Source organism: Sander vitreus, chromosome 21, assembly GCF_031162955.1.
Source record: "Sander vitreus isolate 19-12246 chromosome 21, sanVit1, whole genome shotgun sequence".
NCBI classification, from domain to species: domain Eukaryota; kingdom Metazoa; phylum Chordata; class Actinopteri; order Perciformes; family Percidae; genus Sander; species Sander vitreus.
In genome coordinates, this window is record NC_135875.1 from 14,758,045 (window position 1) to 14,771,638 (window position 13,594).

Here is a 13,594-nt window from a genome sequence, read left to right on the forward strand (position 1 = left end):
GTCGTTTCATTGTTAAATCAATGCCAACATACACTGCTACCCCCACAAAAAGATGAACACAGTATATGTCAAACATTACATCATATCACAGATTATGAATGGAATAATAAAAATCATTCTCATGCATTTGTGAAAATAAATCATTCCCCCCCCCCAGCATTTTGTTATATTTATACATCCCTTTCATTTATTCAACATGAAGTAAATTAATGTTCATGTGACATACATATATATGTCAGTTATCGTCAGGTATCGGTTTATATACTGCATGTGTTGGATGTAGCACAGTATCGACATACTGTAGCCACCAGACCAGGCACTAAAGACAATACTTTATTCTGCACCATGTGCCAGAAATTAAAGTAGTTTGTGGTTTACTGATGAACACTCCTCCACTGACATTCAGTGACACTGACATTCAGTAAATCTATAATGCTGACGTATATTATTACAACCGTCAATATTAAATTTGTATTTGGATGGGGCTCCTGTTACAAACTCAGTTAATGGTGCCTTCCAGTGCAATCTTTCACAGTGGGAAATGTACAGCTTGTGTCTTTTGTCGTAGGTTTTTGAGATAGGTTTGAGGTTTGATTATACACGACTTGAATTAAAAACATTATAAAATATTAGAGAATATTATAATATAATGAATTGAGAAGCAGACAACAAGCCGGTCGTCAGTTCTTCTATACGAAACTCTACTGTTTGAACTGTGCCATTTTAACTCCTGGTAAAACTGTACATGTTTGCCATAAATCTCAAACAGATGATACATGAAAGTTATACCCTAACTTGTAAACTGCAGCAATGTTTTCTTGCCAAATAAAATCTCGTCTGTTAAAAGTTGCTAAAGGAAATAGTGAGGAAAAACGTGAGACAAATGAATACAATGCAGAAAACATTCATTTGCAAGTAAGTTAATTTACTTTGAGAGGGTGAATGAGCAATACTTATCATTCATACAAAATGTATATTACTTTAAAGAAATGTGCAAACAAAGCTTTAATAAAGGATGCCTCCACATGCTCTCTGATGCTGGCATTTGGAAAAATATACAGTTAGAAATATATACACATCCAAAAGTAGCACTTCTACATACTCATTGTGGGCATTAGCAAGAATCTGCTTGCATAGTTAAGTGCATGCATAAGCAAATTTATCATGCAAGAACTGTCATATACGTCATAATCTCTTTTCTCAGTCTATGTCAGTGTGTTCAGTGTTGATCTACTCTGCAATGCAAGCTAAAGATGTGCACAAGCTGTGAAGTCACACATGAAGACAGAAGATGGGCTGACTCAAACATACCATAATGCTCTATGTACATGTATGGTGCGTTCAACGAAGACATCCCGTCTGTCTTTGAATACGTGTGCGTATAGTGGCTTTTTACATTAACCCTGTGTTCATCTGAGAGGAATGTTTGGAGATGTCTGGCAGTCTAAAGAGGCTGATCCCCATGAGGAACATGGGCACCGAAGTTTAAGTGTTGGCATCAGCAGCTGGAGGGCAGAGGTGTTGACGGATGGGAGGTTATCTGAGGGGTAACAGGTCTGGTAAATAAAACACAAACATTTAAGAACCATTACAAACTCACGTCTCCAGACATTTAACACCAACGACACATGCTTCATTCCTGCACTTTCTTCCCCTTCTGACTTTTCGAACGTCTCGATTCTGCCTGCACAAAAAATACTTCTTAAAGGCTGTCGCACAATTATTACATCAAGGAGCATATGTAAACAGCGCTTCAGGTTAAATAGGCTTAATTGTGTTTGACTTGAAATTACATTTTCAGTGCTTAATAAATATTAAAATGTAATTATAAATTTACCAACAGCTGCAGGTATACAATTGAGATTAAATACTTCACTTTGATTATCTGAGGCACTGATGTTTGTTTACATATGGCTCTCAATATTGATCGAGAGCTGTACATGAAGATTTTTGGAAATAATTCCGTGTTTCACTGCATCTGCATGTTAAAAATTGCCAGTAAACTTCCTTTGGCGACTGAGAAGTCTGTGTTTGATGTATCTCAAAAGTTTCTTCCCACTATTATATCTGCTTTCCACCTTGTGCAAAGTCACTTTTACTTTTCACCTCCTACTGAGATGTACTTCTCCCAATTATGCTACAGACAGAACAAGGCAATTATTTCAATACATGTGCAGTCCATGCTTATTTACAATACAGTATAATATTCCTCAAAATCAATGCAATCCATACAAAGTGCTTTGTTAAAATCCATTCCTTAATAACTATTTAACAACATGGACAGTAGGTGTCCAGTATGGCAGCTGGTATTCAGTAACCACTGAAGAGCTACGGGTGTGTTAAAGATGTTAGTTTGATGGTTAAAACACCTCAGAGCTGCACTAGAGAGATTGTTATCAGGCCTTTAAAAGAAAGTCACTTGGCCCTGTGGCTAGTTTGTGTAGAGCTGATGGGGATCTTCCTGGACTGCATCGTCTTTTTAGCAGGCTCTTTCTTTGAAGGTTCTTTTGCATTGGCAGCGGACTTGCCGGTCGTTTCTGCTCCAGAAAGCTTGGACCTCGTGGAGGGCAGCAGTGAATGCTTAGCTGCTGCGGACACCTTAGAGGATTCCTTGTCTTTGGCTGTGGTCACATTAGTCTGGGCCTCTGAAGCCACATTCTGGGCTTTCTTGTTCGCACCATTTGGGATTCCCTCTCTAGCTACCTCGCCACCACCATCCTCTGGACTCGCTTTAGCCTCTCCCACCCCTGCTTTCCCACCATCAGCTGATTTACGGGTCTCTTTGGGCCTCAGAGCAGTTTTGAAGAAGGATAAACCTTTGTCTTCTGTCTTACTGTTCCTACGAGGTCCTCTTGATGGCGGGGCTGCGCTTGCAGAGGAAACACCCACACTTGAGGATCGGAGACTAGCCATGGAGGAGCTACTGCTTGAGCTCCGGCCCACCGTCCTGTTCTCCACAGCACGGCCCGGCCTGCCCTCTGCTCTACTAGCAGCACTCGACCTGGAGGGAGGCCCTCCGTGGTTAACCTTCTTCTCTGAGACCACGGTAGTCCGTGAGGATTCCCGGCTAGTGCTCCTGTCTGCTGCTTTAGTCCTTCCTGAGGCTAAGCTTTTCTCGCCTCCCCCTTTGGGTGATGTCCTCTGAGGGTGTGAGCTTTGTAATCCTGGAGAACCACTCTTCTTCTGTTGGCCAGAGTCAGGATGTAATACCTCCGGGGCTTGGGATGATCCTTTCTTGCAGGGGGTTGCAGTTCTTGAGGAACCAGCCTTGCTAGTTTTAGGCAGTCCATCGCTTTTGTCCTTGGGGGTTGATGCTGATGCTCCTGTCTTGGTCTGTGTTCGAGACGGTAACTTGTCAACAGCTGGGGATGCGGGAGACAGAGAGCTGGATGATGTTGAGGAGGTGGCAGGACGTTTCTTGGGACTTGCTGAGGTCCTTTTCACACCGGCGCTATCTGCAGCCCCATTTCTTTGTTTCAGGTCCTTTGCAGTTGCCCCGTGTCGAGGACTGAGCTGTTCAGCAGTAGTGACTATATTGTTGTTATCCCCAGCCTGGGTGGGGCTCCTCTGCTCTGCCTGTGCCACAGTCTTGGAGTGAACCTGCTCTATCAGCCTCTTACTGCCTGGATTACTATCCAAAGCTGCAAGGGTCGACTTGCCCCCTGAAGCTCTGTCTGGCTTAGGTGACCCAGTGCAGCAGGAGGCTGACAGCTTGGTATCAACCACCTCTCCTATCCTCTCCAGTGTGGTGGAGGAGGAGTGGGATTCCAGGGAGAAGCGTGAGGGAGAGTTGGAACGGAGTTGGAGTTTAGCAGAGTGGGACCAGGGTGGTTTAGTGACATTTTCACTGAGCACCAGTGGGCTGGCAATGGAAGACCTTGAGGAGAATGTTTGTCTTTGCATGCCTCTTACTACTGGCCGGCTCGATAAGCCTGCATGGTAGACAGATATGCATCAATATAAGAACTTATCCACATTTGTCATGTTTGAAGCATTGAAAACAAGTCAGAAATTGTGTGTATTTGGATAAGTCTATATTACCATCATCCTCGCTCCTTTCACCGGCAAACTCAGCAGACTCAGAGAGGGAGGCCAGTGAGGTGCGTCTGGAGGAACCAGATGAGGCTTGGCTAGGTGGACGGCTGCCCATCAGCCGACTGATCCAGTGCTCACACAAAGAGGAACTGGTGGATCCTAAAGTCCCAAACAGACAGTGGTTGAACCAGGGGTTGATGCATAGACTGTATAGGGTGAAGCCAAAACATCTGGATCGCCCCCTAGTGGCTGGCTGCAGTATTAGGTCATAAATCCCACCCCCTCCATGTTAGAGGATGGGACATGGGACAAACAGTCCGATGTCTATGTTGCTAACAGTTGCAAGTTTGGTTTTTATTAGTTTGATGCTATAAAAAACGGGGTGAAACATCATGATTGACAGCTGTTATTGACTAGCAGTTGGTCGGGCGGCTGTATGGGCGGGACTTCGATACCGTGGCTCCACCGCCCGATCACTACTGCGCAGACTCTGGCTCCAACATTACGATATGGCAGCGCCCATATATAGGATATTTTGGCTTCACTTTTGTACAATGGGAGGAAGTGGAGACGGGTCGTCCATCTTCATATACAGTCTATGGGTTGAACATGTATAATATATTTAAACATGTACATACGAGATTGTACAAGCTAATAGCAATAAAGATTACCTCCCACAGAACTGTTGGCAGACCAAGATGGAATTGTGGCACGTCTTTGATAAAACAAGATGTAACCGGTCTGCTTGCAGACCTCATCTTCAGGTATGGGCTGGACATCACTATCATCAAAGCAATACCACTGTCCATCTATGGAGTTCTTACAATGAGCTACAGGACACAACACAATACAATTATATTAATATCTTGGAAAGCTTTTTTGAAAGGAAAATCAGTTATGGTTGGTTGTTGATGCTGCTTTGCTACCTGTGTAATGTCCTCCCTGCATGGTCCCATGATGGTTACACACTGCATACAGGTCATAAAGATAGTCCTCTGGGTCACGGCCCATCCCATAAGGCCTTCTCCACGGTGACCAGTGGGAGGGGAGACTCCAGCTGCTCTGGCTCCTCTTTACCATATGGGGTGCCATGTCCATGCCTGTGAGCGGGAACTTAACCATGTTCTGCATCTTCATTCGTCGATCCCCATCCTGAAGTCACGACACATTTATGGCATTTCATTTCTACTTTTTTTTAAGTTCCTACACAGTGATATGAAAATGAATAATCTCTTTCTCTCACTTATATATATATTTTCTTTTACTTTTAGAAATCTAAGCATTTTGGCACCTTTATTTACTAGACTGTCTACATGAGTACCTGTCTAAAGCGTTTCAGGTGAAGTATGAGGATGTCTGGCAGGGTCCACAGACTGAGCTTGATGCTGCCCTGCTGAAGCTGCTTACAGTGTGGACAACGCCATGCATCATCAGGAGCAAGCTGAAATGAATGTGAAGAAAAGTCAGTAATTAAAAAGTAACATTTTACCCGTTAACATGGTATAGGGTATAAGGGTATAAGGTATGAATTGATTTCTTTAAACATTTTGTAAGCAATATAATATAGGAAAAGAAAAGTGGCAGAAAAGTGTAATTGTACTGCCATCTACTGTTTGTAATTGTCTGCCCACACCACCCATGTCTGGCATCTTGACATCACCACTGAAATCAAATAAATAGAAATATAACCCAACATCACATCCCTTACTCACGCGAACCTGAATCTTAGTATGCAGCAAATAATAAAACACTTATTTAATTCTAACACTCCTGCAGCCTATATGACAGCATGTCTCAGCCTACCTGCTCCTCTTTGGTGTAGAGTTGAAAGCACTGGGCAAGTGAGCAGGTCTGAGGCTGCAGGTGCTGCTCCTTTACTTGACGCACGCTTTCAGCATCTGGGATGTATTCATCCTCAGTTCTTTTGAACAGACTGCGGGGGCATAACACGGCACAAGTCACAGAGGGATCACACAGAACTTGAAAAGACGTTTTACTACATGTATTTGTGTTAAAACGCAGAGCTCTGAAAGGCTACATCACACATCTGCCTGCCCTGAGCTTAATTCAAGTGCGAGTGATTGTTGCTTCAGATGTCACTTACTAGTCTTTCGTCTCCTTGTCCCATTCAACAACAATTTTGACATGAGGTGGCCCTCCAGGACCGCAAGACTTGTATGCCCTGTTGGTAAATAGATTGAGAGAAACGCACATTATATTTTTTATTGTATCTCATTATAATTTTCTTAGAAGAAAATCTCTCAAACCCAGACAAACTATTATAAATCTCAGGAGATATATTAACATCAAAACGACTGAAGAGTCAGCCTACATACTGAAGCTCTTTTAATAACTTCAAGTGGATTGAACTCACTGCAGGGTTTATACAGTATAATGACTATTCAAGTGCGGTAACACTCCCCCCTTGTGGCGATAAGTAAGATTACCTCTCCACAGAGGGATGGCAGAGCGGCTGCTCCTCCTGAGGCAAGAGGTATGTGATTCCAACCACTCCTACCACACGCAAAGTGAAGGGCCCTACCTACACACCGTCAAGGGTAAGACGTTAAAAAACATAACACTTTTAAAATGTAATTAAAAGATTATTTTAAAAAAAAAGTATGTGATGAGGATGTACCTGCACAAAGACTCCAGGGCGCAAAAGATGCCGCATCTTCTCCAAGATCTCTTTCTGAAGTACATCCCATGTCACTGTACGCTCCAAATACAGAATAAATGGATTACCAAACCTGCCGGAATTACAAAAACAAAACATCAGTTTTAAAGATTTCCTTGGGATAATGATTTAAACCTTTACAAGTGTTGTTTAATACCTGCGTCCTTGCTGTCCAGCGCAGGCTCTGTTACACACCAGCAGGACGATCTTCTCAGCCTGTCCACTATTCTTATTGGGACTCTGAGGTGGGGTCGTCTGCTCTTGTATTTGTGTGGATATCCTATTATTATCTGTGCCATACTTCAGGTTGTTCTGGTTGAGATTTGCATGTGGGCTCCCTGTAATAAACACACAAAATGTAAAGATGTAAAGATGTGTGTGCTTGTTTTACTATATTCGTGGGGTCCAAAAACCGGGGAATACAGTATACTTGTGGGGTCTACACAGCCTTGTGGGGCCCAAAATGCTGGACCCCACAAGGTTAAAGGGCTGTTTGAGGGTTAAGACTTGGTTTTAGGATTAGGGTTAGAATTAGGTTATGGTTAGGGTGAGGGTAAGGGTTAAGGTTAGGCATTTAGTTGTGATGGTTAAGGTAAGGGTAAGGGGCTAGGGAATGCATTATGTCAATGACGGGTCCCCACAAAGATAGTGAAACAAAAGTGTGTGTGTGTGTGTGTGTGTGTGTGTGTGTGTGTGTGTGTGTGTGTGTGTGTGTGTGTATTTGTGTGTGTGTGTGTGTGTGTGTGTGTGTGTGTGTGTGTGTGTGTGTGTGTGTGTGTGTGTGTGTGTGTGTGTGTGTGTGTGTGTGTGTGTGTGTGTGTGTGTGTGTGTGGCAGCTCCCCGAATAAAGCACATCTCTAATATTAGTCCATTTCTAATCTGATCTCGACTCCTACAGGCGTAATAAGACAAAGAGCTAAACTTATTTCTCAGGGACAAAAACAGGATGTACTGTATGTACCACTTCGCTTGGAGCGGATCTGCTCCGGTCTGAATAGCTCAGGTGTCTCAAAGGCAAAGATGGAGTCACTCTCCTGAATGATCTCGAGATCGTCGTCGTCGTCACAGAAGGAACGGTGAAAGCCGTCAAAGTACATTTCAGTGAGGACGATCTGATCAGAGACGGGGGAACAAAAGCAGGTTTGCATTTGGATTCAATCATTTGATGACAATTTGTGAAACAAACTAACAGGTAGTGACAAAAAAGAGGTGCTTCCAAATATCAAAAGAGGCTTTATATTCTGAAATACACTACATATATATGGATATTTATAAAGCACTGATAATAAAAGGCTTCGTCTTCTACTATGAGATAAATCCTCAAAGTAGCACACCCATTTATTAATCCTCTTAATCGTGATACATTAATGGCCCTTAAAAAAGGAAGTTTCCTAATAAGACAGCACCTGTTGGGCAGGGATTTTGGTCTCTTGGGCCACAGCTTGTCTCAGCCTGGACACGGTGCCAGAAAGAGGCACCGCCACCCCGACTCTCATGCAGTGGGAGCACTTTCCTTGGTACACCACTGTCACATACAGGGGCCTGCAACACAGAAAGCCTGGATTTAATTGGCTGTTTCGTAACCACGACTGGACTGATGTTGCAAACATAGACAGCATCTTCTAATTTTAACTTCCTCCTGTCAGATCCTTCATGGTGTTTGTCAAAGCTGGGTTTGACACTTCTTTCATCTTTCGTTCAGACCGGGGTTCGTCTCGTTGCACGTTTTGAATACAGGGACTTTTTTTTTTGTCTGATAGATATTGTCTTACTCATAAACAAGATGCAGAGTCATCTTACCGTGTGTGAGGTACCGGGATTGGCAGTGAGATGCAGAGGAAAGGATCAAAGGTGTTGCTCTGTTTCTGGCAGTGAGGGCAGGTCAAGGAGGACCTACACAGAGACATGGCGAGAATAATTACATTCAGCTGGAATACTGTGACTGTGTATCATTACAAAGAAATTAATTTTTTGGGATATATGCTTATTTACTTTCTTGCCGAGAGTTGAAGGAGAACATTGATACCACTCTCAGTATTTTGCAAAATATGAAACTGCTCCTTTGAAATTAGTGGAATACAGGATAGAAAAACCTAACATCCACTTCCAGAAACAGGGTGTTCACAATGATCTGTACAGTTTGCTGTTAAGAGCATAGGAGAGCATACTGTAAAGATGCAATATTATCGGTGTATCATTTTAAACATCAGTGCTATACATTACAGTAATGAACAATACAGTTAGAGTATTACATATGTAATGTTGCACCTCATGTGAGCTGTTATGTCTTTTATTTATGATGTCTTATTTATTCTTCTGTGCAGCACTTTGGTCAACTTTGGTTGTTTTAAAGCGCTTAACAAATAAAGTTGGATTGGATTAGATAAAATTGGTTACAAGAACTTTATATACCTGGAGTTTAAACTTGTAATCACTGTTTCTTTTTGTCAATACAATCGCTTCAAGTTCTATATTTAGGTCACGCGATGACACCCGAGCAAGTTCTGTTCTCTGAAGAAGGTCGTGGGATATGGTCAAAAGCGCTACAAATCAAACTAGTAAGTGAACCTTAAGTTTAGAATATTTTATCACAAAAGTTGGGTGTTATGTGTTGTGTGGCATAAGTCATAATTGTTGCGATATAGAAGATACAGGATGGTATGAACTCCTCATTGATTTTCAGTCAATACGAATGTGAGCTAGTAGTAAATACTTGCAGTCGGTATAAACAGATTATATACCAGCAATTGAAAGTTTCACCTGTATTGTGCCTGAAACAACTCTTGTACAAAAGATCCAGGTGCTGGTAGTGGAGATCCTTCAGGGGCATTTTCCTCTTCTCCTGGAGGCTGGGAAAACAACAGAGACACAGAAAAATGATTTGGCAAACAGGTACGGTAAAATGCATGTTATATAATAGCGGCAGTCACCGGTACTACACTTTATAGTATCACAACATTCAGTTTATTTCAATATTGATCAGTTGGGAATTACAAAAGGGTTAACATCCTGTCAAAACACAGAATCACATAATATTGAATATAAGGTACTCTGTACTGAGAAAACTGTGTTCTAAGTTGCTGTTTACCTTCCTGGGGGGTCTGATGTCAGGGTGGATGATATGGTTGAGGTCTTCGTGAACTCTATCCAGCAACCAGAGGAGGAATTCCTGGGCATCGTGCTGGGAGTTACCCTTGAACTGAAGAGCGCTCTTGGAAACTACATTCTGCAGCAGGACAAACAAATGATTGGTTTAAGTGGACTGCTCCTAAAACAGAAATGATTTTGTCGACATTACTGTCTCGTTATAAAATATTCAGTATGTTTGACCAGGATGATGATCAGCACAATCCTAAAGGACAGCAGAGATGCGGGTGATGGGGAGACGTAGGTGCAGAGAAGCTTTTCAAAAACTGGGACACAGGCTGAAAAAAATCGACATCTTAACCTCACTGACAATTAGCTATCGGAGATGACAACAGTGTTTACTCTGCCGAGCCACCCAGTAAAGTCACCTCTACTGGCTATCAAATGTCACGCTAGGTCAAAGATATGAGGGGACTGTGCACTGTGTGTCTTTCCCAGCCTGTCCCACCAGACGTTCTTTTTTCATTTTGAAGGCATTACCAATGCAGCCTCAGCATTTTGTCTGTGTATCAATACAGCACTGCCACAGAAAATATTGCGATACTATGCTGTTTCGATTTTTTTCCACCACCCCTACTGATTATGAGTTAATTTTAACAACAAACAAACCATAAGACAAACAAACAATTAAGAGATTTAGACAGAGAGTGAAATGCGGACTGAATATTAATGAGGCATTGTTTTAAATATCTGTATCTCGTGAAAACAGCACATGAATGAGTGGCAATGCTTTCTCAAGGTTCTGGTGAAATAAAGGAAAGTGTCAAAAAAAAAAATGGGTCTGATGCTTTGTGTAAAAGTAATCATTTCAATGTCAAAATATTGATGATGCTCACAATATATGCAACAGTACGAATATAATTTGAAAAAAAGAATGCTGCTCTTAAACAGCTACAGTAACTAGTTATTCCGTTGTATTCCATGTAATATCCCTACAATACAGATCTACATAATAAATAAAAAGAAAAAAACATCTAATAATTGTATCAACTATTGATTTCAGTTACCTTGTGTTGTTTACAGACTCCCACCATTTGTTGGATTTGTTTCCCCATCAATCACATTGTCAAATTAAGCATCGCATTTCACAAATGGTGAATGTCTCTTGCCATCATCTATGAGAGTTTGTGCAGATCGTATTCTGTGGCAGTTTGGCGTACAACAACAAAATCCTCAAACCAATTGCTTCTGGGAGAAAATGGTCTCCGAGACAGCGGATAATTCCCCTGTGTTATTATTACAGATGTCTTCCTAATGATCTTTAAGTGCTCTCAGTTTAGGCTCAGATTGTGGTCGGAGGGAAAGAGGTACAAAACCAAAAGCAAAAAATGTGTATGCTGAGCTGTGATGTACACTGACCACAAAAATAACATCACTAAAGTTCAATTAGCTGCACTTAAGTTTGAGGTACAAGTTGGTGAGCAAAATAACAATTTTGCCAAAAGAGTTTGAGCATGAGAGTCCTTTCAATCCTCCCAATATTGGATCTTTTAAGTTATTAAAAGGGAAAGTCTACTGACTTTGACTTTATTTCTACTGCACGAACATACGGAATGATGCTATTAAAAAGCAACAGCTTGTAAAATAATTTACATTAGAAAAAACAGAAAAAAGGTGAATCTCCATTAGCTTTTGGATATATTGCCAGGATTCCTCATTTATCACAAATGAAATACAAAATGTTACAAATATTGTTAATGTAAAGTGCCTGGGTCACTTTACATTGGTGTCTGGGTTTGAACTTTTTTCCCTCCAATGAGTTACAGATTCAAGGCCTTTTACTCAGGAGAGAACAATCTATATCCAATCAGACAGTTTGTACTTTGGCTGGCAACCAAGGTAGAAAAAAGTGGACAGGAATAGTAACACTGTCAAGAATAAGCAATGTGTTGTAACAATTTAAATCGTCTCTGTTTTTTTTAACTTTTGAAAGAAAAAAATAGGTTATCAGACAGAAAAAGACATAAAAATAAAGTATGCCTGTTGCGAAAGAACAAACCTTTGTGATTGTGACAGGCAAACTAACCATGAGGTGAAATGATGAGGAAGAAAAGGAGACTGCAACAAAAGCTGATAGGTGTGGGACAGACAATAAAGCAGTTCCAAAAACAGATGAGTTTTATAACAGCTCAGATCTAGGACTCAGCTGACCGGCTAAAACAGCCTTTTGAAGAAAGTGGCGTTAGTCTAGGAACACTAACTTCACCTGTTTCATTTTCAATGGTACACAAACTGCGCAATCTGGGGCTGAGGTGCTATTCAATAGGGCCATTTGTAATTGTAACGGTGACTGTACTCTTCTGTTAAGAATGACATGGACCAAATAAAAAAGCTGGGGCTCTTGATGACGAACAGCAAAACAACAAAGTTATTAACTTGAGAAGACCATACCCTCACCTGACATCTCAGTTTGTTTGTTATTAAGTTCCTCTGTAAGTATTAAAATAAATCAGGGGGTACTGAAGGTATCTGGAAACTTTATTCTAAGCAGGATCAAGTTTGGGCACGAAATAGCCAGCCTCTCTGTAGCCATATAGTGTGTCTGTTGTTATATTTATTACACTTTTGAAACAAATTAATCCAATAACATTCTTCAGACTGACAGTAAGGAGCCCTGCATGATGCACAGCCTACCTTGAAGTCTCTGCTGTGCTGAGGTGTGTACTCGAAGGTCCACAGAGCCCGAACCAGACCGGACAGCTGCTCAGTCACCTCCCCTGCCTCCTGCTGCTGCTGGCTCCCTTTCTTCTGCACCAGCAGCCCGTTGGACTTGGACTTCTCGTTGCTGCTGGTCGTCTCTGCCCCTTTAAACTGCTCCAAAGCCAGGTACTCGGCAAAGAGCTCCGTGTTGCTCAGGCACTGTAAGATAGCGTTCATGAAGCAGGTGTTGCCGTGGTTCTTGAGTCCGGCGACACCCGGCACCTTGTCCCCGAAAGGGAAACCCCCGCAGTCGCTATCGTCGGACGGGACTGACCCTCCGGTGGTGGTCGGGATCAAAGTTGCGTCGTCCTTCTCATCCTCGGCGGCCTGCTCCTCGGTACCGAAATGAGACAGAGTCGAGAGAGTCCGGAGAACTCTGTTCATAAAGCTCCCAACGGAGCGGACAGAGCTTCTCCGGAAGAGTTTTTTACTAAAGGATTTCTTCTCCTTGTTACTGACAACTTTCGACATGGTCGGTCTGATGGCTTTCCCCGCTTTTTACGCCTTAATTCCAGAAAGGGCCCCCTTTTTCAGAGCATCGCCTCATCCCCATGTAGTGACAGCTCCTTCACTTTCTGGTTTGTTACAAAAGGCCCGAGCATATTTCACAGAAACACAAAAGGCCTGGCAGTTCTGGGGATCATATGGAGACAGTGGAGTAGCATGAAATCAGCCCACTTGCAACACTGCGTATGATTGCATAAACAGCCTCCATGGAGAGCCGCTATCAGGGCGCTTCACATGAACGCATGGGGTAGTCCCGCACCAGCCGGCAGCCATCATCTCTAGCTCTCGGTCCGGTGACATAACATCACCCGTGTCATTGTTCAGACACAAAAACAAGGCGACGTGGTTGAGTATCAGTGTCCGTCAGACATGAACATCAAATCAACCTTTCACAATTAGGCTGAGAGTGACGAGCGGAATTCCTCATCATTTATTAAAGAAGCCGCAGCTCCACCCTTTAAAAGGCATTTCTTCACCTCTGGTCATCACATCCACGGTGATATTAAAAACTGAGCGGTTGGTGATATT

The 13,594-nt window shown here is 42.3% G+C and overlaps 1 protein-coding gene across 1 annotated transcript; it reads right to left on the reverse strand.

The window, feature by feature from the left end:
* Positions 1-842: 842 nt before the first annotated feature.
* On the reverse strand, positions 843-13,030 carry LOC144536185 (ubiquitin carboxyl-terminal hydrolase 31-like). The gene is made up of 16 exons (XM_078279182.1): positions 12,494-13,030; positions 9,801-9,938; positions 9,473-9,561; positions 8,513-8,605; positions 8,119-8,254; positions 7,674-7,824; positions 6,870-7,050; positions 6,674-6,785; positions 6,483-6,577; positions 6,140-6,217; positions 5,839-5,968; positions 5,357-5,476; positions 4,962-5,187; positions 4,707-4,865; positions 4,042-4,194; positions 843-3,932 (listed from the first exon to the last, which is right to left on the reverse strand). Exons 1-16 carry the CDS (start codon positions 13,028-13,030, stop codon positions 2,416-2,418), a joined length of 3,915 nt encoding a protein of 1,304 aa, XP_078135308.1. The 3' UTR covers positions 843-2,415.
* Positions 13,031-13,594: the final 564 nt, after the last annotated feature.

Bases quoted from the DNA above. Each gene is read 5' to 3' on its own strand.
- LOC144536185 (XM_078279182.1), bottom strand. From the start codon at position 13,030: ATGTCGAAAGTTGTCAGTAACAAGGAGAAGAAATCCTTTAGTAAAAAA. The intron at 6,218-6,482 runs GTAATCTTACTT...ATTTACCAACAG, and splicing joins TGCCATCCCTCTGTGGAGAG to GGCATACAAGTCTTGCGGTC. The intron at 5,477-5,838 runs GTAGGCTGAGAC...CATTCATTTCAG, and splicing joins TCTACACCAAAGAGGAGCAG to CTTGCTCCTGATGATGCATG.